The following is a 23,495-nucleotide window of genomic DNA, read 5'->3' as shown; positions in this document are numbered from 1 at the left end:
AGCCTCGGGGACAGACGAGTTCTCAAGAGGAAGGGTGCCTTCAGGACGTGAGGGGACGTGCACCCCTTGCAGAGGACAGTAGGGCCCCATGCTCTCCTGTTTGTCCTCAGCTCTGTGAGGAGGTGGCCCAGGCCGCAGCACAGCTTCCAATGCCCACGCTGACCCCGGGACCTTCTTTCTCTCAGGCTACTCTGACCCCATCTGTGAGCAACACCCACCCTCAAGCCTAAGGTGCTGCCAACACCCGGCCACCTGGACAGGGAGAGGCAGGTAGACGGCAGCCCACGGGCTTCAGTGCACAGCGCGGCCACAGCCGAGTCCCGGCCTGGGACGTCTCCCTGGCCCTCCATCTGTCTTTGGCACTGCCCAACTCCAGCAGCCAGGGCCCCTGGGGAGACCCCTCAGCACCCCCACCCTTCCCCCAACTTGGTGGTGACCAGACCCCGAATGGAGGTGCAGGCACAGAACTCGTGCTTCAGCTGAGCTTTATCAATGTGAGTTCCTGTCGGTCCACACGGCTTCACTGGCGAGGGACAGAGGCCGGCAGCGGGAAGGACATTCCTGGGATACCCAAGGGATCAACTGCAGCCCAAACTTGCCCCCTGGAGGGACCACCCTGACCAGGCCCTCTGAGAGGTCAAGCCTGGAGTCGCGCCCAGTGCTACACAGACTCCCGGCTCCGCCCTGGGTCTGCCTCCCGCTCCTGTCCCACAGACCCAGCCCGGGGGCTGGGCACCTCCAGGCTCTCGAGGCTGCGGGGCTCCTGGGTGCCGGAAGGCAGGGACTCAGGTTCCCCCTCCGCCTCAGCGTCCTCAGTGTCACTGGCCCCACCAGTGGTGGGGCCAGGTGGGGTGTCCCGAGAGCGGCGCAGGCAGCAGTAGGTGGCGACAGCCATGAAGACCCCCGCCAGGGCCACCTCTGAGCCAGCCAGGTAGAAGATGATCTCGTAGTTCTTGAGTGCGTCCACCAGGCGGCCTGGGGGTGGGGACAGGAGGTCAGGGCCTGGGCGGGTCGCCCTCAGTGAAAGGCAGCTGCTGCTGATGTGGTAGGGCAAATTGGTGACTGTCACATGCCCCTGTCTTTATCCTATTCTACAGACACCAAGCCCCACACAGGTTCTGCCCCTTGAGACTTTAGAAATGTCACTCCCTCTCCCTGGGCCTCTTAAGCAATGTGGGACTCGGGGTGAGGCAGCTATAGAGTACAGAAGGTACTGCATGTGTCCAGGTACAAGTGTCCTGTGACTTGCCCAGGTGGCAGTGGGGAGGGGCCCTGGTTTAACCCTTTCTCCTGGGACTCCAGCTCTTGCTCTTTCTACATACACCCCTGGTCTTCAGGGACATGGTTCATCCTCCTCCAGCCTCCTGCCCTCCCTGGGCCTCGAGCACCCAACTGAGCAGGCTTCAGCCTCTGCCCTGGTGCGTGTGTGCGCGTGTGCGTGCGCACGCTCATGTGTGCATGTGTGCACACTGGGGATTGAATCAGGCAGGACCTCACAGATGCTGGCACCTGAAAATTTTTCTAACTGCAAGTATTTATCCCCTAAATCGTGGTTCCTCTGGGGGCCCCACCCTCTCTCTGGAGCATTCTTGTGGCTGACCAATCAAGTTTATGACCTTCAGGAAGTTCCCTGGTATCCCCCAGGCCAGCTTCCCCACCTAAGCTCCTCTGAGCAGCCTTCCTCCAAACATCCTGGTCCCTGCCCAGCTAGCCAGTCCACCCCTCCCAAACTCAGCCCTGTAGAGATGCATTCTCTGGTCATTAGAACCACTCCAGGGACAAGAAATGGCAGGTGGGCTCCTAAGCCTCTGGGGGCTGGGTTTAGGATGCCCATGAATGCCACTGGGTCCGGCAGGTTAATAAAGCTTGATGAGGGCAATGCTAGTCCCATCCTGGAGGGAAGATGGGCAGCTCCCCCCAACTCAGCTGCAGCCGAGGCCCCAGCACAAGTGGCCTCCTCCATCCCTGTCACTACCCCATCCTGCTCACCTTCCTGCTGTTCTGGCAACCCAGGAAGACACGTGACCCCGACTCCCGTCTCTCCAGTCTTAGTCCTGCCTCACTCCTAAGGTCCAAGGCAAACCCTGCACCTGCTCATGCTGTGCCCACCCCAGGGGGCTCTACAGGACACCACCCCTGTCCATCATCATGGTGACTGCCCAAGGCAGGTGATGGACGGAGATCGCCCTGCAAGCAGCCTGCACAGTGGAAGGCGCAGGTGCCTCTCCTCCTGCCCGCTGCCCTCTAAGTACCCTCACACTGTCCGTGAGACTGGTTCCCAAAGACATCGTAGCTGTCCCCCTTACAGGCCCAGGAACTAAGCCATTCAGACACTGTTTTCAAGGGGTGGACAGTGAGCATGGGCAGGTTATGGCTCTAACTCTGGGACTGCAACTTGTCCTGGCCCTCAGTGCCTCAGTTTTCCCATCTGCAAAATGAGAATAAGCACCCTCGCTTCCCGGGCCTTTGCACCCCTGCTTGCCGTGTCTGGGGGCCCTTATCAGGTTGGCTTCTTCCTGGCTCCTCCCTGGCTTTTCCTTCTCCACTCACAGCTGGTTCCTGCTTGGGGGAGGGGTTGGCCACAAGGGGAGTCCACCCACCAGCTGCCTCTGTCATTGGTCCCTTCCCCTCATCCCCAAAGTTCCATTTGGGACAGGGAGAGAGCTTCCCAGGGACTAAGTGGCACTAAGCCTTGCCATCCCCTCCTCCTGCGGGGGGCACCTGCAGAAGGCGGTCCGATGAGCACAGCCACGGCCTCCACGAGCAGCACCAGGCCCAGCGCACTGGGGAAGCGGGGCGCACCCACAGCTGCCATAAGCACCTCGAACTGCAGCGCACCCACCATGCCATAGGAGAGGCCAAAGGCAATGCAGAAGGCGACAAGGGTGCCGTAGGAGCGCGCGCGCGCACTGCTCAGATCGGTAATCCCGTTGGCCAGTAGGGCCAGGCTGAAGAGGTAGGGGACGTGTGGTCTCAGGCGCGCCAGACCCGCGAGGGCTCCGCACGCTGGCCGCGCCACAATGTCCACAAAGCCCACAATGGACAGCAGGAAAGCGGCCTCAGTGTCAGGCACACCCGCGTCCTTAGCGTAGTTCACCAGCAGAATGGCAGGCACGAAGAGCCCGAGCGCCATCAGGAACTTGGTGACCACGTACACGATGAAGGCACGATCCGTGCAGACGGCCACGTCCAGCAGGCGCCGGCGGGTCCGGCCGCCAGGGGGCGCCTCGCGCAACCGCAGCCTCGTGCCCTCGGCATCCGCCTCCGCCTCTCTGGGGGCGTCCCCCGCGCAGTCCTCCTCGCGGTCCGCACGTGGCCGGGGCCGGGGCCCAGGCCCGGGCGGGGGCCGCATGACTGCTCCGCAGGCGCAGCAGTGCAGCAGGAGGCCGCCGAACAGCAGGAAGCCGCCGCGCCAGCCGAAGAGCTCGAGCAGCAGCTGGCCGAGCGGCGACAACGCAGACAGGAACACCGGGCTGCCCGCCGCCGCCAGCCCGTTGGCCAGAGGCCGCCGCCGCTCGAAGTACAGCCCCAGCATGATGAGCGACGGCTGGAAGTTGAGGGCCAGGCCCAGGCCTGCGGGCGAGGTGGCGCTGGGCGCGGCTCCCCAGGGCACCCCGCCCCGCCGGGCCGGAGGGACAGGTGGGCCGACGGGAAGGGCAAACCCCTGGGGAACTGAGCCAGGGCACTTTGTGGGGAAATTAAGGACAGGAGGGACTGTCTGACAGGAAGGACTCCCGACCCGCACCCCCACCGGGCGGGGGAGAAGAGCAGTGCCCCTCACCTGTGAGCACCCCGGCCGTCAGGTAGAGCTCCAGCAGGCGCGTGGCGAAGGAAGCCAAGATCATGCCCGCGGAGGCCAGAAGCCCACCCGCCAGCATCACCGGGCGACAGCCAAAGCGAGTCACAAGAATGCTGGACACCGGGCCTGTGGGCAGGGCAGGTTCACCAGCGAGGCCAGGTGGCCCATCCCCCCGCCCCAGGGGACATCAGCCAGGCTAGGAAACTCCCAGCCTGGAAGGGAAAAGTCCCACACGTCCAGAGACTCAGAGAGGGCAGTGTCTGGCCAGGTCACACAGGCGGGCGAGGACAGGCGGAGGGGGCGGTGGGGAAAGGCTCTGTCCTGAACCAGAGCTCCCATCCCTCATGGCTCTTGAGAACCCAGAACCCAAGGCAGAAAGGGTGGCTTCTCTCGCTTTTCATCTTCACAACTCCAAGTCCCCACTGAGCCTGGAATCCCGCGGCTGCCTTCCTCCCCAGTCGCCCTCCCCATACACAGGTGGTTGGGACAACAGGGACAGGATGCTTCCTGCCACCTCAGTTTCCATAGTAAAACAGGTGGGTGGGCTGGGGCGGCTAGAGGGCTCGCCTAGCCGGGGTGCATGTCGCTTGGCAGAAAAGCCCCCATTCCACCCTGCAGCTGACCGAGCTGGCCAGGTCAACCGGGCCTGCTGTCCCTTTCCTGTCCCCTTCCCTCCCTCTGGGGCAGGGTTTCCGCGGGAAGGAGGGGGTTAGGGATGTTGCAGGGGTCTGGTGTCTGCTGGTTCCCAACCCAACCCTCCAGTCCTGGGCCCCTGGGGAGGGGAGGCCCTGGGAGGGGCGCTGACCGGTTCCGTAGAGCATGGCCAGCATGATGGAGGACACCCAGGCCGTGTCGCTGTAGCCAGCGCCAAAGTCGCGCATGAGCTCGCGGAAGAAGACGCTCACGGCCTTGGGAAAGCCATAAGCAAAGCCCGTGACCACGAAGCAGGCGACCAGCACCACCCAGCCCCAGCCGCCGTCTGGGGGGCCCACACCTGGCCTGGGGCCGCCGGCACCCATCACCACCGCTGCTGCTGGGAAAGGAGAGAGCAAGTGAGGCTGTAGCACACCGCAGGGGGAGGGAGGGCTCAGAGAGGAGACCCAGGGAGCCCCGCAGCAGGAGGGACCGGGGGAAGCGCCCTGCCCTCCTGCACGGGGAGCGAGGTCACTGGTTACCTGAGGCTTGGTTCAGGAAGGCTCCCGGGAGGGCACCTCTCCCCTCAGGACCTGGTGACGCAGGAGAAGGAGGTGAGAGGCTGGCAGCCAGCAGGTGCCCAGGGGCTGCTTGGGACTGCCAGTGTCCCCAGTGAGTACATGTGGCAGTCTCTGGACACAAGGAACACTCAGTGGGACGGGTGTCAGCGGTAGAGAGGGCCTGAGCGGGTCGACCTTTCTCTGTGGTTTATGGGATGTTAATTTTTCTCCATGATCAGGAATGACTGTTGTCACCAGAACGTGACAGGGAACCTGTGACCACAGACCTCAGCCTTGTCTCAGAAGTGGGTGCTGAGGTCCAGCCCAGGCCTGTTTGTTCTGTGACTTGGGCAGGTCCCTTGTCCTCACTGGGTCTGTTTTCCCACCTGCATGATGGCTGCTGGGCCAGCTGGAAACCTCGGGGTCAGGAAGGGCTCTGGCTCCCCCTGGACAGTGAGATTTTATTTATATTTTTGTGTGTGCCAAGCTCTGAACCTTTACAAAAGGCTCTGGTTGGTTAAGTGCCAACCCAGGGGCACTTAACCACATCCCCAGCCCTTTCAGAGACGGGGTCTTACTAAGTTGCTGAGGTTGGCTTTGATCCTCCTGCCTCAGCTTCCCGAGCCCTGGGATGACAGGCACGTGTCACTGTGCCAGCCCAGTGGGGACCTTTGAGAGGCGCCGGAGGTAGACCTGCCTCCAACCCCGGCAGCCCAGCTCCCCATCCACCCTCCATCCACGGATGACGGCTCCAGAGCTCAGAGACCCTGGAGCTCCAGCTGGGGGTCTCTTCACAGCCCCGTGGGCCCTGTGACCGAGGAGGAGGGGGGACCAGCCCAGGGGGCAGCAGAGGCTCCCCGCAAGCCTCCTTCTCTCCTGGGGCTCTGGGTGCCTGTGCCCTCCCTCCTGGCATTAGCAAGACAGGCCCCCTCCCCAGGGGCTCTGTGACTCTGCCCTCCACCAGCCCCAGGTCTTGGCTTTACCTGTCCCCTTTCACCATAGCTGCGAGGACAGGGACCAGAGTCCTGGCAGGCCTCACCCACACTCACCAAGCCCGAGTTCGGGTGCCTGCCTCACATCTCCCGAGGCCTGCAGGGAAGCTTCTGGATGGGTCTTGCGGACCCCCTCTGCGTGGCGCTCCTGGTGCAGTGGCCAGAGCTCTCCTGCGGACTCCTTCCCCCGCCAGGGGCTTAGAGCGTCCCCACCCCTGCCCCCGCCCAGCCTGGCGCTAAGAGGCTTTTGCCCAGGATGGGGACGGAGCAGAGAGGGACAGGAACACAGGGCCAGGTGGGCCTCCACGGTGGGGTGACCTGTCCCAGCCCAAAGATGGACAAGGACACCCCTTCTACCTTTGGGGCATCAGGTGGAAGTCACACAGAGCCTGCCCAGGGGACCTGGTTCTGGGGGCACAGCCTGTCCTGGAGAGACCCGCAGCCCTGTCACCTCAGCCCCTTGGCTGCCCCACAGTCCCGGGCCACATTCCAGGAGGGCTCCCGGCTCCCCTGGATAAGGCTAATCCGGCCTGGGAACGTGGGGGTGGGGGGCTGGGACAAAGGCCGCTGTGTCCAGGCTGCGGAGGCGGTGGTCCCCGACTTGGGCACTGCCACCTCCCCCACTCCTTCCTGGGTTTCTGGAGTGGACACGGGGCTGGATCTGAGGGCGAGGGCAGCCCTAGAGCAATGCTCAAATGAGGGGAGGGAGAGCCAGAGTGAGGGCCTCCCAGGAACCGCCACGGACTCCGTCCTCCCTCCCCAGGTCCCGGCCTGTAACCAGTCAGACACACCACACCTGGGCCACGCCCACTGCCTTTATTTTCATCCTTTACAAAAGGGAAAGGGGACAGGGGTCTCCTCCCCACGGGGAGAGTGGGGGCAGGGCTGGGGTCAGGAGGCGGCCCTGGGGGAGTTCTCGCCCCTGAGGGAAGAGAAGAGGCTGCTCTGTCCCTCAGTCCCCTGCTGTGCTGCGACGCCCAGACCACAGGCCGCTGTCCTGAGCCCTGGGGCTGAGGGGCGGGTCGGGAAGGCCCCGCAGGGTCAGGGCTCCAGCATCTGGGATCCGCGGGGGCTGCTGCTGCCACCACGGCCACCACACAGCTCCTCGCAGGTGCACAGGCCACCTCGGGCCCCCCAGGGGCGCCCCTCAGCGGATGATGGGTGCGGAGCGGTCATTGGTGACAGTGGGACGCAGCTTCACGGTGGCAAAGGGGTTCGTGCCCCTGTGTGGAGGGAGAGGCTACCATGAGGGTCCAGGCTCCCGGCCACCTGGGGCCAGGGAGGGTGCCCAGCTCCACCTCCGGGCCATCCTGGTCACCCCATCACCCCTCACCCCCACTTGCCCTCTGCCCCGATGGCGGGACTCACCGGGGGAAGAGCTCTGGCGGGTGCTGCTCCCAGGACATCAGTTTCTGTGGGGGAGGGAGGAGGTGGGTCAGGCCAGCCCTGGGCACCCCAGCAGGCCAAGGCCTGGACAGAGACCAGACTTGGGGAGAGGAGCCCGGCACTGTGAGAGCCCCGGGCACGCAGGCGCCATCTCCTGGGACAGGCTGTCCCTCCTCTGGAAGGTCCCCTCCCTCCTCACCTGCCTGCGGTGGCCCAGGACCCGGCCTTTCTGTCCTGGGCAGGAGAGGGGCACTTTGTCAGTGCCCTCCACCCCAGGACACCAGGCTGCATCCCTGAGACACTTGTCCCCTCCCTCCCGAGGCTCAGGACCCTGTCCCTCCCTCCCAGCACCGAGGGGCAGCCTGGGGACAGATGGGGGCCCTGCCAGGCAGCATAGGAAGGCTTCCCTGTCCCGCCTCCTTGCCCAGGGCCGAGGACGGCTGGGGACTTACCTTGACGTCATTGATACCCCCCATGCTGCTTCGGCGGCTGCCGGGCAAGGGTGCAGGCGCAGGGCTAGGGACGCGGCTTGGGGCCCCGCTTGGGGTGCGGGGCCGAGACTGGCCGTCCCAGTACTCGGAGGACGCTGCGGGGTTGCCTGGCCGGTCCAGGAGGTCATCAAGGCTGTGGGTGCCCCGGAGCGGGTAGGACCTGAGTCCAGAGAAAGGAGGGAGAGACGGGGGGGGGGGGGTTCAGGGGCCGTCCCTGGTGTCCCCACCCCATCTGCTGGTCCCCTGAGCATCCTCCAGCTTCTTTCTCTGGACCTGGGTGAGAGGGAGTCAGCGCAAGGGAGCGCCTGCAGGGAGGCAGGGGGATGGACACAATGACCTTCCATGTGCCCAGGGTGTGGCGCTCCGCCTCCCCTTGCCGCGGCACAGGCCCACCCCAGGAAGGTACCTGGAAGGTAGCTCGTTTGCGGGGTTCACGGAGGTCACGGGGCTCGCGGGGCTCAGGGGGCTCCCGGGCACCTGCTCCAAAGGCTTCACGTAGGCCTCGGGGAACCAGCCGCTCCTGCAGGGCAGAGGCCAGGGGCCCTGAGCAGGCCCCGGGGACCCCAGGACGGCTGCCCCCCAGCGCCGACCACCCCCACCCGGGCGCCCCTCTAGAGCAGCTGGGCCTGCAGGAGGGACACCGTGGCAGATCCCGGCCTGATCACTCTTCAAAACACCCAGGAAATGTCCCCAGGAGCCAATCACAGCATGTCCCCGGGCCGCGAGGCCCCCAGGCACGGACACAGCCGTTGGCTAGCCCCCCGCCTGTTTTCAGGGATGTGCCTAAGATGACCCCTCCTGTCACCCTCCCACAGAGGGAGCAGCCCTGGGCCAGCAGGGGAGTGTCAGGCCCGGGCAGGGGCGGCTGCGGGCACTGGAGGGCGGCCTCCACCCACAGTCTCAGGCCTCAGTCCCCGTCACCTGCCCAGCCCCGACCTTGCACTTCACTCACATCTTGACCCACAATCCACCTGGGCGGCTTCCCACTGGCCACTTACTGCGCATCCACCAGAGCACCTGCTGGCCCAGGTCCCCCACCCACTCAGCAGTCCCCCACCCCCCTGCCACCCACCGCCCCCCCCACCGAGCCCTCCATCCCTCAGTCCCTCCAGCCCTCCGTCCCTCCGTCCCTCCAGCCCTCCATCTGCCTGTGGCCATCCCCAGCCTGACTCATCTTCCCATGGACTGGGGCCACAGCGGCCACCAGAGCACCTGTCCACTCAGGCCCTGCTCCTCCTCCATGGTGGGAGTGGGCACCTAGTTTGTCCTGCCACAAAGTCCCTTGGGCCGCACTGCTTGGTCCAGCAGGCCCCCAACTTCCCCTTTTCTCCTGCGGACACCGGGTCCCTCCACACTCCCTTTCTGGCGACCAACCCAGCTCTCCTCCAGGCCCCGCGCCCTGCGCGCTGCCCCCTGCTCCCACTCACGCGGAGGAGCCCTCCAGCTTGCCGTAGAGCCAGCCGTTCTGGGCCTCGGGCACTAGCACCTCCACCACGTCTCCGGCCGAGAAGCGCAGCAGCGTGTGGTTGGCGCCCTCGGAGTGGGAGACCAGGGCACGGACTCTCTTGGCACCCCCGCTGCTGCCGCCGCCTCCCGGGCGCTCGCCGAAAGAGTTGGAGCGCGAGCGCTGGGAGCTGCTGGTGTAGAGCGAGGCTGCGGGGCGGAGAGCGCAGCGGAGCATGAGCGGGAAGTCCTCCCAGGAGTCTGCCCTCCATCCCTCCTGCTGCAGCCCAACCCGGGGTACTCACCGGCCGACGGCGTCCGGGGCAGGGACCGGCGGTCTGGCTCCAGCTGGGACGCGGACCTCGCCTCGGGGGGCTCAGGACCGTAGGAGCCGGAGCCGTGCCGGCTGCGCGGGGAGCTGAACTCTCCCAGAGGCCTGGGGGGCTGCGGGGGAGAGGGCAGGGCGGGTGGGGCGGGCGGGGGCGGCCGCGCCCTAGTCCAGCCCCCACCCCCACCCCCAGTCCCAGGCGCCGGCGTAGGGGTTCTGGGGCCGGCGGCCGGGCCACCACGGGGGCGCCGAGGCCGCGCCGGGGCGGAAGGGCGGCCCGAGGGGCGCGGCGTAGGGCGGGAGCCTGGGGGGCCGCGGGCTCCAGGCTGCGGGCCGCAGGCCCCAGGGCCCCGCCGGGAGCGGCGGGGGCGCGAAGGGTGGCGGGGGCGCCCAGGGCCTCACCATGTCCAGGCGGGTGGGCGTCAGGCGGCCCGCGGGGTAGGGCGGCCCCAGCGCGGGGCCCAGCAGGCCCGGGGAGTGGGCGCGCGACGGGCTGCGGCTGGCCTCCGACTGCTCCTTCCACAGCAGCACGCGGCTCTGCAGCACGCCCCGGGCCTGCAGGGAGGACGCGGGTCGGCCCGGGGCTCCTGGACGGGCCCTGAAGCTCGGGGTGGCCCACGTCCTCTGGGAGGAACCGGGAACCCTGGGGGCCGCTCGGCCGCTCACTGCCCACCCTCGCCCCCGCTTGTGTCAAGGTCCCTCCAGTCCTCCTTGAGGCGCTGCCCCTGTGGGGCCCAGCCTGTGAGCTTTGTCCTGCCGGCAGCTTCAGGGGTAGCAGAGAAGCCCAGGCCCGGCCACCCCGTGGCCCCATCCTCCTGATGACAAGAGATGGGCTTAGGCACGCTCCCTCCCCAAAGCTGTGCCCGAAGACCCCAGCCCAGTACCTACCCGGAACAATCTGGCCATGCCCAGGTAGAGCGGGGCCAGCACAGGAAGCTAAGGCCTAAGCATCACACGGTGGCGGAGTTCCCATGGCATTCTTTTGTGCACCTGGATCAAGCTGTATCTGAAATCTCTCTAATTAACTAACCCTTTTCATTTAAGCCACTTTGAGTGGTTTTCTGAAAGAGGCCTCTCAAACAGTTCCCAGTGTGTCCCTGTAGCTCACAGGCTCCCATTTCTACGGCCCACTCAGCCTCGGCTCCTGTTGAACACTTTCAAGGACAGGGAGCGCGGCAGCTGAGCACAGTCCACAGCTACAGCGTCCCTGTAAATGTCAGACTGCCGTGTGTCTGATCACGACTTTTATTTCCTGTTTTTAAGATGCTTTAACATCCTGGGGATTTGCTACTCCCGGGGAAACCAACTGTCCCAGGGGAGTGAGCCGCTTGCTGGGGACCTGCCCTTCTGTGCCAACGAGCCTGGAGGTCGGGCTGTCTCTGAGTGACCGCAGCAGCAGTGTCCAGGGGTGGCCGACATTGCCCACTCCGTTTTGTGAACTGTAGTCTGCCATGAGCTACTCCAGGCAGACTGAAGGCTGAGGTGGAAGACTCCACACCTTGTCTGCACAGGTCAACAATGCCACCTGCTGGCCAGACCTGAGGCACAGCTGATACATCATCATGCGCAGAAGAATGACATCTGGGAGGCCACCACGCTAAGTGAAATAAGCCAGGCCCCAGAAAGCAAAGGCTGAAGGTTCTCTCTGACGTGTGGGCCCACTCACAGGAAGGGGGGAGAAGAGGAGTTCAGGGTCAGACAAAGGGGAGGGAGGGAGGGGGATGGGGAAGCAGGAGAAGGAGGTGGACCTGACTCTCCTGTGTTCCGGATTTGGTGGTCATGGAGCCCAGGGCCTCCCCTTGCCAGGCAAGCACTCTACTGCTGAGCTATCCCTAACCCTTTTTAAATTTTTTGTTTTGAGGCAGGATCTTGCTAAGTTGCTGAGGCTGGCCTCCAACTTGAGCGCCTCCTGTCTCAGCCTCCGAGTTGCGGGGATTACAGGTGTGCACCATCCTGCCCCCTTTATGACTAGACTTTCCAATGATTCCTTCCTTGAACCCAGCCCAGCACCACCAGGCAGCGAGGAGGAAGGCTCTGAGTGTCCCATTGGCTGGCCTGGTTGCTCGGTGGACACCCCATCGTCTCCTGCAGTGTTTAATTAGTGAAATAGCCAAAGGCAAAGCCTGGGGCCTCGCTGCTCTGGTCCCAGAGGCAGGAAGCAAAGGGAGGCTCACAGTGCACAGCTCACAGGCTCCCATTTCTAGATTGCCTCACACTCGCCATCCTGCAGATGGAATTCTAAAGGGCTTCTGTCTGCATCTGGGGAAAACACCATGGGCATCAGGGGGTCCTGGGAGGGACGACCACAGCCCCCAGACACCACCTGGACAGCGCTCAGCTGCCCCCACCCGGGCAGGTGGCCGGACTGGAAGGACCCAAAGGACCTCTGTGTGGACCTAGAGGCCGAGGCCAGGGGCGAATTCCAGGTTCATGCAGGGAGGAAGAGCCCGCCGAGCAGGGCAAACCCTGACTCTGGCCGCGGGGGACTCTTCCATATGGCAAAACCCACTGGGAATGTGGGAGCCGCCCGCCCAGGAGTGAGCATCCTGCTGGAGCCCCAGCTGGGCGCTGGCCTGGCATCGCCCACTCCCCCTTCACTGCCACGCGGGGACACCCGTGGGGCCTCATCGCCTGCCTCGAGACTCCCTTGTGGGTCCCCCTCTAAAAATAAAGGGACTCCGGGTGCAGCCTCTCTTTTCCATCGGACCCTCAGGTCGCAGGGCCTTCCCACCCTCCATACGAAAATTACTTCTGTGTCCCCCGCTTTTCCGCCGTCTTCGAGCCTAATGTCGCCGCCAGCTCTTTTGAACCCAGTTCATCTCCTCAGCGCGGGTTGCTGGGGAAGGGAAACGGGAGCAATACCCGTGGATTGACAGCAAGTCATCTCCAAATGCAGCTCAGCGACACTAAAAGTTCCTACGTGTTGAGAGCCACAGCCAAAGGGGCCCCAGCAAACTTCTAGCTGCCAGCAAACTTCCAGCTGCCGGCTGATGATCCAGCTGCCAGCAAACTTCCAGCTGCCGGCTGATGATTGGTTCACAGCAGCCCCAGCAACATCTAGCTGATTGGCTCCTCTACGGTGATGTTCATTGGGCTGTTTCCCTGCCCTTCAGACTGCCAGCTGATGATTGGCTCACAGCAGCCCCAGCAACATCTAGCTGATTGGCTCCTCCACGGAGCTGCTCATTGGGTGACTTCTTTGGCTCTGCCCATGCAACCCAGCCAATCGGCCTCAAGAGCAGGAGGATTGTGGGAGGTGGAGAGGCTGGTGTGGGGGTGAGAGGCGTGTGGAAGCCGGTGGTGGCAGTTGGGCTCTGAGGGTTTTTCCCTGAAGAGCTGTTTTGTTTGGCGTTTGTAGTTCTAAAAATAAAGTTGGTTTCTTTTGATAAGTGGCTCCTGAATTGTGCCCAGCCAGACTTCGGCACTACGAGTGACAAGAAAGGATCCTGACGCGCAGCAGCCAGCCCCCTGAGACAGCGGCTGCTCATCGGCGCCTTTCCAGCGGCCAGGAGCAGACATTTTGCTCGGAGGCCACTGTCAAGGGCACTGAAAGGTGCGATCCCAGGACAGTGTCCTCACCTGCTGTGGACACCCGAGCCAAGTCACCATCTAAACGCCTAAACCTGGACTACTAGGATGAATGAGAAGGGCACCTCACTGTGCCCAAGCACTGATACTTCAACTCTTGTTCCCATGGTGCCTGATGAACAGTGACAGGACCATCTGGTCTGGAGAAACCCAGATCAGAAAAGCAGCCTGGGCCCGGGTGGTCCAGGGGCTGCACTGGGCACTGGGGATCAGAAAGTTCAGTGTTTCTCAGCCGCCGCGGGAAGCACGGGCAGCCATGCTGCAGCTGCTGTGTGGAGCCTGCAGGTGGAGCCAACACCGCCACCCTGTCCCCAGGCGCCTGCCGCAGCCCAGGTGCACCTGGCAGAACAGAGTGGAACAGGCCCAGAGAGGATTTTCCCCGGGGCATTCAAGTGGGAACAGCAAAGGGAGCCAACTCACTTCTCCTTTGCGTTTGGTGGCTCACGTGACCAGCTGAGGGGGTCGAGGATCTGAACAGGTGGGGTGAAACACTGGGGGACTCCACCCCGGAATCTGTGTTCCTGGGCACCAGAGGGGTCTACTGTCCCACGAGAAGACTCCTAGGGAGGTTCCTGAGAGCCACACTCCCAGCACAGACCTGCAGGCCCTGGGGTGTTGATCTAATCTCTCCCGAGTAGATGCCACCAGCAGAGCCCCGAGGCCTGGTCAGACTCCAGTGCCATCTGCCTGAACTCCACTCATGGAACTGCGGCAGCTCCACCCTGGGAGGGCCCCCATGTGGTCAGCAAACCCCAGCTGACAGCCCTCCCATCCCATCCTACCTCACATGGGGGAAGGGAAGCTGAGAGTAACTCCAGGCTGCTTCAGCCGCAGGCCAGGCAACCAGCAGCTCAGAGAGCAGCAAAAAAGGGGAGGGGTCCGCACCCCCACCTGGCTGCTCTCTCTGTGCAGTGCTCACGAAGAAACAGAGTCGGGCATAGACGGCAACCACCTATGGTCCTGTCAACTATTTTGACCACCTCAATGGAGACGAGCTCTTCATTTGTCATTAATATTCTATCCTCTGAACATTCAGAGTATTAAACATATAAGTAACCGTGATCAGAACATACGCAACTCGAGGGCAGTATCGGAGTGAGGAGGGTTGTGAGAGGTGGGCGAATGGAACCGATGATCTCTTCAGGGAAATAATACAGAAGAATGTCCAAACCTTGAGAATGAGATAGACAAACAGAGTCAGGAATCATTCAGAACCCCAAATAGACAAGACCGAAAGAGAACCTCTCCACAGCACATTATAGGTAAAAGGCCTGATGTACTGAGAGAATTTTAAAAGCCTCAAGAGAAAAACATCAGGTCACATTTAGAGGCAAACCAATCAGAATTACTTCTGATTTTTCAGTACAAACTCTTAAGAGCCAAAGGGCTTGGGAAGATGTGTTCCAAGTCCTAAAAGAAAATACTGTCAACCCATATTGCCATATCAGCAAAGCTATCCTTCAGAATTGAAAAAGAAATCAAAACCTTCCACGATAAGCAGAAGCTAAAAGAATTCATGACTTCTAACCCTACACTACAGAGCTGACTTAAGAAACACTCCGCACAGAAGAAATAAAAAACAAACCTCAGAGCGCACGGATGAACAAATATCATTTGAAAATCATCTTGGCAAATGAGAAACAGACCAAATTAAACAATATATATAAATCAAAATGGCAGGGATTAATAAACATCTCTCTATAATAGCATCAAAGACATAGGCTGCTGGATACAGGGGTGCACACCTGTAATTCCAGTGGCTCCGGAGGCTGAGGCAGGAGGATCGTGAGTTCAAAGCCAGCCTCAGCAAAAGCAAGGGGCTAAGCAACTCAGTGAGACCCTGTCTCTACATAAAATATAAAACAGGGCTGGGGATGTGGCTCAGTGTAGAGTGGCCCTGAGTTCAAGCCCCAGTACCTGCCTCCCAAAAATGACAGAGGCTGGCAGAACAGATTTTTTTTAAAAAAGGTCTAACTAAATGTTGTGTGCAAGAGACACACCTCACAGGCCAAGAGAGCCACAGCTGAAAGCGAAAGGATGGAAATTGACATCCCACGCAAACGGGTCCTGAAAACAAGCAGAAGTAGCTACACGCATGTCTGACAAAGCAGATTTCACACCAAAATTAATCAGAAAAGACAAAGAAGGTCAACAAGAAGATATAAAAATAATATTTACGCCCCAAACGTGGGTGCAGCTAATTCCATAAAAGTGACACTACTCAAATTGAAGATTCAAACAGATCCACTACCATAATTCTGGCAATTTTAATACACCTCTCGCACCATTAGACAAGTCACCCAGAACTTTGAACCTGAACAATATTATCAATCAAATGGACTTAACAGACATCTATAGAATATTTCTTCCATTAACAGCAGAATATACTTGCTTCTCAGAAGCTCCTGGAACATTCTCCAAAATAGACCCTACTTTAGGCCACAAAGCAACTCTTAGCACGTACAGAAAGTTGCTGTGATTTCTTATACCTTATCAGATCATAATGGAATGAAATTTAAAAATTAAAAAAAAACTCACAGAAAATATATAAACACCTGGAGATTGAACAATACACTTTTGAGTGATAAATGGGTGATAGAAGAAAGCAGGGGAGAAATTTAAAAATTCTTAGACTCAAATGAGAATAGTGACCCGACACACCAGAATCCCTGGGACACTAGGAAGTTAGTTTTAAGAGGCAAGTTTATAGCTATGAGAGCCTACATAAGAAAATAGGAAAAATCCCAAATAAACAACCCATCGGTGCACATCAAGTACCTTGAAAAAGTAGAACAAACCAATTCCAAAACCAGCAGAAGAAAGGAAATGATTAAGATCAGAGCCAAAATCAGTGCACTTGAGAACGAAAAAACCATACAAAGGATCAATGAAACAAAGAGTTGTTTCTTTAAAATGATAAACAAGGTTGATTAGCCCTAAGCCACACTAACCAGAAGAAAAGGAGACCCGAATTAATAAAATAAAAAAGAAGAAATCACCACAGACATCACAGAAATCCAGCAGATCATCAGGAATGGTTTTGAAAATTTCTATTCTAATAAATTGGAAAATCTAGAAGAAATAGATACATTTTTAGATAAACATAATATGCCAAAGTTAAATTAAGAGGACACAGAAAACCTCAACAGACCAATAACCTGTAATAAGACAGTAGCAGTAATAAAAGAAAAGCCCAGGACCAGATGGATTCTCGTCTGAATTCTACCAGACCTTTCAACAAGAACCAATGTTGAGACTTGGTAATCCAAGGAGTCTGGGCTGGAGGATTACGGGTTAGAGGCCAGCCTCAGCAACTTAGCAAGGCCTTAAGCAACTTAGTAAGACCCTGTCTCAAAATTTAAAAAAAATAAAAATAAAAAAGGATCCGGATGTGGCTCAGTGGTTAAGTCCCTCGGTTCAATCCCCAGTACCAAAAAAAAACCCCAAAAAACCAAAACAACAAAAACAAACAAACAAACAAAAAATGTCAGTATTCCTCAAATTATTTCATGAATAGCAAGGGATGGAGCACTTCCAAATTCATTCTACAAAGCCAGTATCCCACTCATACCAAAACCAAGGAAAGAAAACTACAAACCAGTATCCCTGGTGAACTTAGATGCAAAAATACTTAATAGAATATTAGTAAATTGTGTTCAACAACATATTAAGATTATACATCACAACCAAGATGGTTTTAATCCAGAGATGCAGGGATGGCTGAACATATGCAAATCCATAAATATGATCCATCATCTCAATATAATCAAGGATACAAATCTCTTAGTAATCTCAATAGATGCAGAGCAGACCTTTGATAAAATTCAGCACCCATTCATGATAAAAAAACATGGAAGAAACTAGGAAGGAAGGAGCCTCCCTCAGCATCATACAGGTGTGCATAACAAACCCAAGCCAACCTCATGGGGAAACACCGAAAACATTTTCCTTAAAACCAGAACAAGAATGTCCACTCTCGCCATTCTTCTTTAATACACGCGCTAGAAATTCCATCCAGAGCAATTAGGCAAGAGAAGGAAATAAAAGGGATAAAAACAGGACAGGAAGGAGTTAGATCATCACTGTTTGCAGGTAAGATCCTGTACTTAGAAGATTAAAAAAGAAAAACACCAAACTTTGACAAAGTAGCAAGTTACAAAATCTGAGAACAAAAATTAACAGCTTTCCTATATCCCAACAGAGAATCAGCTGGAAAAGAAATCAGGAAAACCACTCCATTCCCGATAGCCTCGAAAACAAAAACAAAACCTTAGGAATAAATCAGACCAAGGATGTGAAAACCTCTACAACGTACACTATGGAATACTGAAGAACGAAACTGAAGAAGGCCTCAGCAGATGGAGACTTCTCATGTTCATGGAGAAGCAGAATTAATAGTTAAAATGACTATCTACCAAAAGCAATATACAGATTCAGTGCCATCAAAATACCAGTGACATTCTTCACAGAACTAGCAAAAAAGAAAAAACAATTAATTTTGAAAATCAAAAGACCCAAAACAGCTAAAGGAGTTTTAAACCAAAGAGCAATACCGGAGGCGTCACAATACATGGGCTTCAAATCATACTACAGAGTTACAGTAACGAAAACTGCACGGTGCTGGCTTAAAGACAGACACGTGGACCGATGGTACAGAATAAGAGACAATCACACACATCTACAGTCACCTGATCCTTGACAAAGGTGACAACAACATACATTGGAGAAAAACAGCCTTTGTAACAACTGGTTATCCATAGGTAGAAGAATGAAACTTCACCCTTATCTCTCACCCTCCACAAAAAGCAACTCAAAATGGATGGAAGACCTCGGAAATAGAGTAGAAACTATGCAACTCCCGGAAGAAGTCGTAGGGTCCACACTCCAGCATCTAGGCACAGGCAATGACTTTCTCAATAGGATCCCTAAAGCTCAGGAAATAATGCAGAGAGTTAATAAATGGGAAGGCGTCCAATTAAAAAGCTTCCGCACAGCAAAGGAAACAGGAATGTGCAGAGAGAACCCACAGAATGGGAGAAGATCTGTGCCTGCTGCTCTTTGGACAGGGGATTGGTATTTAGAAAAACTTTACACCAAAAACCAAATAGCCCAGTTATCCAGTGGGCAAATGAACGAAACAGATACTTCCCAAAAGAAGAAACACGAATGGCCACAAACATGAAAAAATGTCCAACGTCATTAGCAACTAGAGAAACGCAGATCAATACTACACTGAGAGCTCATCTCTCAGCAGTCAGAAGGGCAGTCCTCAAGAAAACAACAACAGTAGGTGCTGGAGAAGATGCGGGGAGAGAAGGAAACTCTTCATGAGGTCGTAGGTTTGTGTGACCACTATGGAAGTCAGTGCGGAGCTCCTCAAAAGGCCAAGCGTGCAACACCAATGACCAGCTAGACCACGCCTTGGTATTTGCCCTGAAGAGTGAGTCTCTCCCTAGAGTGACAACCGCAAACCCACGTTCATAGCAGCAGAACTCACAAGAGCCAGACGGCGGAGCCAGCCCAGGTGTCCATGGGGAATGAGTTGATAAAGAAAACGTGGCATTTACACACAGTGGAGTTCACTCAGCCGTCAGGACAATGAACTCACATCATTTGCAGGAAAATGGATGAACTAGAGACCATTGTGTTCCGTGAAGTAAGCCACGCTCAGAAGGTCAAGGGTGATTCGTTTTCTCTTATTTGTGGAAACTAGAGAGGAACGAGGGAAAGAAAGGTGGGGGTGGGGTGGGGACCTCATGAAAATTCAAGGGAGATGAACAGAGGAAAGGGACGGGTGGGGAGCAGGAGGAGGGGGGAGGTGCTGGGGAGGGGTGGTGGCCAGATTATACTGTGCCACCACGTGTTGTGGGCACGTATGCACGTGTCACAACAGACCCCACCGTGACATACAACTATAATGCATCAACTGAAAAATACGGGCGCGAGTGCTGGCCTCGGGGAGTGCAGGCCAGAGCACGGGGAACCACTGCTCACCTCCAGCCGGCCAGGAGCCAAAGAGAGCCACAGGTGTTGGCGAGGGTGTGGCGAAGGGACACCCCCATGCGCTTGCTGACAGGCGGGTCGGCTGCAGCCACGCCACCCAAGGAACAGTCACCACCCGGCCCGGCCGTCCCACTCACACCGAGAGCAGTAAGAGTCTGTCCACCCAGAGACACGCGGTTCTTCCCAGAGGAGTCGTTCACAGCCCCCGCGGAGCCACCCACACGCCCACCACTGGGCGCCCTGTCCATCAATGGGATCCACACACACAGCCGGATGCTGCGTGCCCAAAGAGGGAGCCGTCACAGAGGACGCACTCGCTCGGTGGCTTTGGTGTGACAGTGACAACAGGTGCATCTGCTGAGGCAGAGAGGAGGTCAGCAGTGGCGGGGGCAGGAGGAGGCGGACCCCGCCACAGGGTGCTGGGGATTTCAGGGTGAGGGAGGCTCTGGAGGACCCTTTCCGAGGGTGAGCGCTAGTGTGTGCTGTGGCTTGGGCACAGTTGAGGGGGTTCCCAAGGGCCATGTGCTGGCAGTTTTGACCCCAGAGTGGCGATGCTTAGAGAGGTCTGTGGAGGACACAGGCGAAGGGCACCACCTTCTGTGGAGACTCAGAGTGCGCGGTCAGCCCTGCCCTTGGCCACAGCGAGTGGCCATTTCCCTCCTGCAGCTCCAGCACATCACAACCCAGCCAAGGGCCTTGCAGAAGCAAAATCATGAATAGAGGGATAGATAGGGGACACACGGTGACACGGACACAGCAACAAGCAAAGATGGGTGGACAGAGTGAAACAAAATCCATTTCTGCACCAGGCACGGTGACACACGCCTGCAGTCCCAGCGGCTGGGGAGGCTGAGACAGGAGGATCTTGGGTTCAAAGCCAGCCTCAGCAATGGCGAGGCGCCAGGGTCAATGAGACCCTGTCTCTAAATAAAATACTAAATAGGGCTCCATGGTTGTGTCACCAGCCGTCCCTGGGTTGTGTGGGGGTCACTGTGCATCGAAGCCTAGTGTCTGGGAATGACCAGAGTCTAGACTATCTCTGGTGACTCTCCCCAGCCAATTGCCCAGAGACATTGTGGCTCTCTGTCCCGCTCTGCGGAGCCCCACACAGCACCTGAGATGGGTGTGACCTGCCCAGATGCCAATCAACCTGCTGACTCAAGACTTCAGGAAGCAAGACTCTGCCCTTGATGTGCCCCTTAAATAAATGATGGAGCTGTCTTCCTTGTTCAGTTCCAGCCCCCAGGTGGGCTAGTTAGCAGGGGCTCTGCTGTTTGTAAATATATTTCTGACTATTTGTGTCTTGTTCTTCACTATTATTTATGACTTTAAGTTTCCAGGTGGCTTACACCCTCCTTGGCAGGAAGAAGAACCCCCCAATGAGATGCTGATCTTAGCCCCCTGTTAGTCGACTGCCCCTGAGTTCAATCCCTGGTACAAAAAAAAAAAAAAAGTCAATTTCTGGTGGGGCGCAATGGCCCATGCCTATAATCCCAGCAACTTAGAGGCTGAGATAGGAGGATCAGAAGTTCGAGGCCAGCCTCAGCAACTTAGGAAACCGTGTCTCAGAAAGTGGAGAGAGGGGAGGGGTTAGGCGGGGGGTGTGGCTCAGTGGTCAAGCACCTGCAGCGTCCATCCCTGGCACCATTTTTCTTAATCAATTTCTGCCCAGATGAAGGAAGGACGGAGGAGGACTCCTGTGTGCAGCCACCTGGGGTGCGGCCTCCCCCACCGCACTCACCCGGCCAAAGAACTGCAGGAAGGTGTTGGAGAGCAGCAGGTGCTTCTCGGCCAGGAAGCGGTAGCGCCGCTTCTCCTCGAGCTCCGCAGCGCGCTGGCTCTCGGCCACGAAGGCCTGCATCTGGGCGTGCAGCCGGCTCACGCTCTCCTGCGGGAGGCTCTGGTTGTGGGTCCTGACTTAGCCGCCTCCTCCTGGCCCCCCCCACAGCCGGACCCAGCTCCCGAGCCTGCCCCGTGGGCATCCTCAGTGTCCCCCTGGCGGCTTGCCTGAGCCATCGCTCTGCCCCTGGCGCGGGGCACAGGCCTGAGCAGAGCGGCCCCAGGAGGCTGGGTAATGAGGATGTGCTGCCAAGATCACCAAGGCCCGACTTGGGAGGGGAGACGCTCAGAGGGAGGCGAGCTCACTGAGAGGGGCCAGGAGAGGAGGCGGAAGGCGGGGGCTAATCCTGGCCAGGGCAGGGCCCTCTGGCTGGGCAGGAGGAGGGGCGCTGGGGTTCCAGGAGGGACCCGGGGAGCCTGGGACAGGCCAGGAGGCCCCCGGGCAGGCAGGGTGCCGAGGGTGGCCCTGGTCTCCAGCCAGGCCACGGCTGGCCGACCTCTCCAGCTGTGCTGGCCATGTGGGGCTGGTGCCGGGCGGGGGGCTTAGGGGGTGCTGGGGGCTCCCCTGAGACTGGACCCAGCGCTCACCTTCATCTCCCGGGCGTTCTTGTCCCTGTTGCGCTCCATGCGCCATAGCTCGGACATGCACTTCTCCAGGTTGGAGGCTCGGTGGCGGTACTCCATCTCGTAGTGCTGCCGGCTGTCCTGGGGAGGGTGGAGAGGCAGGGGTCCAAGCGCCCAGGACACCCATCCCAGGGCTGGGAATGTGTCTCACCTGGGCCTGGTCAATGCTAGGTGCTGGGGGAGGTGGCCTGCTAAGGGGAGCTGGGTGCCGGGTGTGGAGGGCAGACTCACCTTGATGAACTGCATGTCCAGCTTGGTGTTCTTCTCCATGTGCTGCAGCAGGTCTCCATGGAATGTCTGCACCTGTGTGGAGTGCAGGGTGGGGCTGATCAGAGCGGCCCTTCTGTTCCCAGGCCCCAGCTCCCCCCGGCATTCTCTGCTGCAGTGTGCTGCCCACTGTGCTCCCGACACACCAGGCACCGACCACCGGTCAGAGAAGCGGGGATGAGAAGCTCAGTTAGCTGGGGGCAGCTCACGTGGTTCAGCAGGTAATCACCAGCTCACCACACAGCCTTGATCAAGTTTTCTGGTTCCTGGGTTAGTCTTAGTCGGTGCTTTGCTCAGTTTCCTGCCAGTCCCCAAGTGCCAGCTTCCCTGCCCTCTGCTGAGACTTCCTGCACCCCAGCAGCAGCCACGGCTCCTCCCCTGCCCTCATGTGCTCTGGACATCTGTTCATCGATGGCTCCCTCCTGCAGCCTCATGGCACAGTGTGTCCCTGGCCACGTTCAAGCCCCTTGGAGCTGCTGTGGCATAAGCCAAGTCCCGCCCGCCTCTGTCCTCAGCACCATGGGCAGAGCCTGGCCCAGCAAAGGGGCCCAGAACTGCTGGGGCCTTGGGGGGTGGCAGCTGGGGGATTCTCTTAACCAGCAGGAAGTAGGTGTCTGACCACCTGGGGAGGCGGTGGTGGGCGGCAGGGCTCAGGATGGCAGTTTGGGCAAGTGGCCACCCTCTCTGAGCCTCGTTTCCCCATCTATTACAGGACCTGATGAGCTTTGTGCTGTGGCTGGGTGGTCTCCTCCATGACTCAGGCACCCTCCACCCAGCTGCCTGCCCTTGGGCACAAGCTACGCAGGGGACACAGGAGCTACACCCTCGCTCCAGCCCACCCACCCCTGCTCACCCTTTCCCCACGGGAGCCTTCCCGCCACCCTGGGTCCGCCTGCTTTGCGCAGGTGCTCTGTCCCCAGGGGCAGGGGTGCTACACCAAACAGCAAGGCTGGCAGTGCCCCGGTGTGCGGGAAAGCCAGTGTGCTGTAGCATTTCTAAAGTTAAAGTTTCCTCCCGTGGTTGTGTCCAAATCCAGGGAAGTGCTGGTCTGCTGGGGAGCTGAGGGCCCCTCCCCGCTGCTGGCCAAGCCCTAAAACCCTGAGCCATCACTGCCAGTGAGTGTTGGGGACAGAGGTGCTAAGGATGGAGCCTGCCAGGTGTGCGTCCTGGGAAGCACCGCGGGGGACGTGGGCAGGACTACAGACACACGGAGGCCTCCACCTGCTGGGCTCCAGGAGAAGGGGGTCTCCCCATCCTGTGCCGGTGTGGAGCTGGGGGCTGCCTCCTTGCGGGCCCCATGTCTCCTGGCCTGCGTCCCTCCAAGGGCCGTCCAGGATCCCTGCTCGGACTCCACAGGCGGGATCCCGAGATCCTCCGCCCCTGCACGATGGCCCAGCCTAACCAACAGGGCTCATGGGACATGCGGGGCTGGGACTGGGGCTCCAACCCAGGCCCCTGCCGAGCCAGAGCTCTGACAAAGACCCGGAACCACAGAGAGGCCGCCTGGATTCCCACTGGAGCCCAGGAGACAAAATGGACAGA

The 23,495-nt window shown here is 58.8% G+C and overlaps 2 protein-coding genes across 9 annotated transcripts in view; both read right to left on the bottom strand.

The window, feature by feature from the left end:
* Positions 1 to 468: 468 nt before the first annotated feature.
* Slc16a8 (solute carrier family 16 member 8) lies at positions 469 to 6,342 on the bottom strand. Of its 7 annotated transcripts, XM_078052752.1 has the most exons (7): positions 6,042 to 6,342; positions 5,379 to 5,438; positions 4,975 to 5,025; positions 4,605 to 4,832; positions 3,782 to 3,925; positions 2,722 to 3,672; positions 469 to 975 (listed from the first exon to the last, which is right to left on the bottom strand). In XM_078052752.1, the coding sequence occupies exons 4-7, from the start codon at positions 4,816 to 4,818 to the stop codon at positions 662 to 664; spliced, it is 1,623 nt and encodes a 540-aa protein (XP_077908878.1). In that variant the 5' UTR covers positions 4,819 to 4,832; positions 4,975 to 5,025; positions 5,379 to 5,438; positions 6,042 to 6,342; the 3' UTR covers positions 469 to 661. The 7 variants fall into 7 exon arrangements, with proteins under 7 accessions (XP_077908878.1, XP_077908873.1, XP_005322484.1 ...); XM_078052747.1 differs by lacking the exon at positions 5,379 to 5,438 and having other exon boundaries at positions 4,605 to 4,829; positions 6,042 to 6,077; XM_005322427.4 differs by lacking the exon at positions 5,379 to 5,438 and having other exon boundaries at positions 2,722 to 3,573; positions 4,605 to 4,829; positions 6,042 to 6,077.
* A 437-nt stretch (positions 6,343 to 6,779) lies between these two features.
* The window catches only part of Baiap2l2 (BAR/IMD domain containing adaptor protein 2 like 2), a 28,503-nt gene continuing 11,787 nt past the window's right edge, over positions 6,780 to 23,495 (bottom strand). For both annotated transcript variants that reach the window (XM_078052753.1, XM_078052754.1), the window contains 10 exons: positions 21,918 to 21,989; positions 21,651 to 21,767; positions 20,965 to 21,111; positions 10,035 to 10,187; positions 9,610 to 9,748; positions 9,289 to 9,514; positions 8,268 to 8,381; positions 7,823 to 8,021; positions 7,353 to 7,396; positions 6,780 to 7,207 (listed from right to left, as the gene is read on the bottom strand). In XM_078052753.1, the coding sequence (XP_077908879.1) occupies positions 7,132 to 7,207; positions 7,353 to 7,396; positions 7,823 to 8,021; positions 8,268 to 8,381; positions 9,289 to 9,514; positions 9,610 to 9,748; positions 10,035 to 10,187; positions 20,965 to 21,111; positions 21,651 to 21,767; positions 21,918 to 21,989 (1,287 nt within the window). In that variant the 3' untranslated portion in view covers positions 6,780 to 7,131. The remainder of the gene's footprint in view (positions 7,208 to 7,352; positions 7,397 to 7,822; positions 8,022 to 8,267; positions 8,382 to 9,288; positions 9,515 to 9,609; positions 9,749 to 10,034; positions 10,188 to 20,964; positions 21,112 to 21,650; positions 21,768 to 21,917; positions 21,990 to 23,495) is intronic.

The sequence above is a fragment of the Ictidomys tridecemlineatus genome, chromosome 6, assembly GCF_052094955.1.
Source record: "Ictidomys tridecemlineatus isolate mIctTri1 chromosome 6, mIctTri1.hap1, whole genome shotgun sequence".
Classification (NCBI taxonomy): Eukaryota; Metazoa; Chordata; class Mammalia; order Rodentia; family Sciuridae; genus Ictidomys; species Ictidomys tridecemlineatus.
This window is presented reverse-complemented; position numbering and strand designations above follow the sequence as displayed.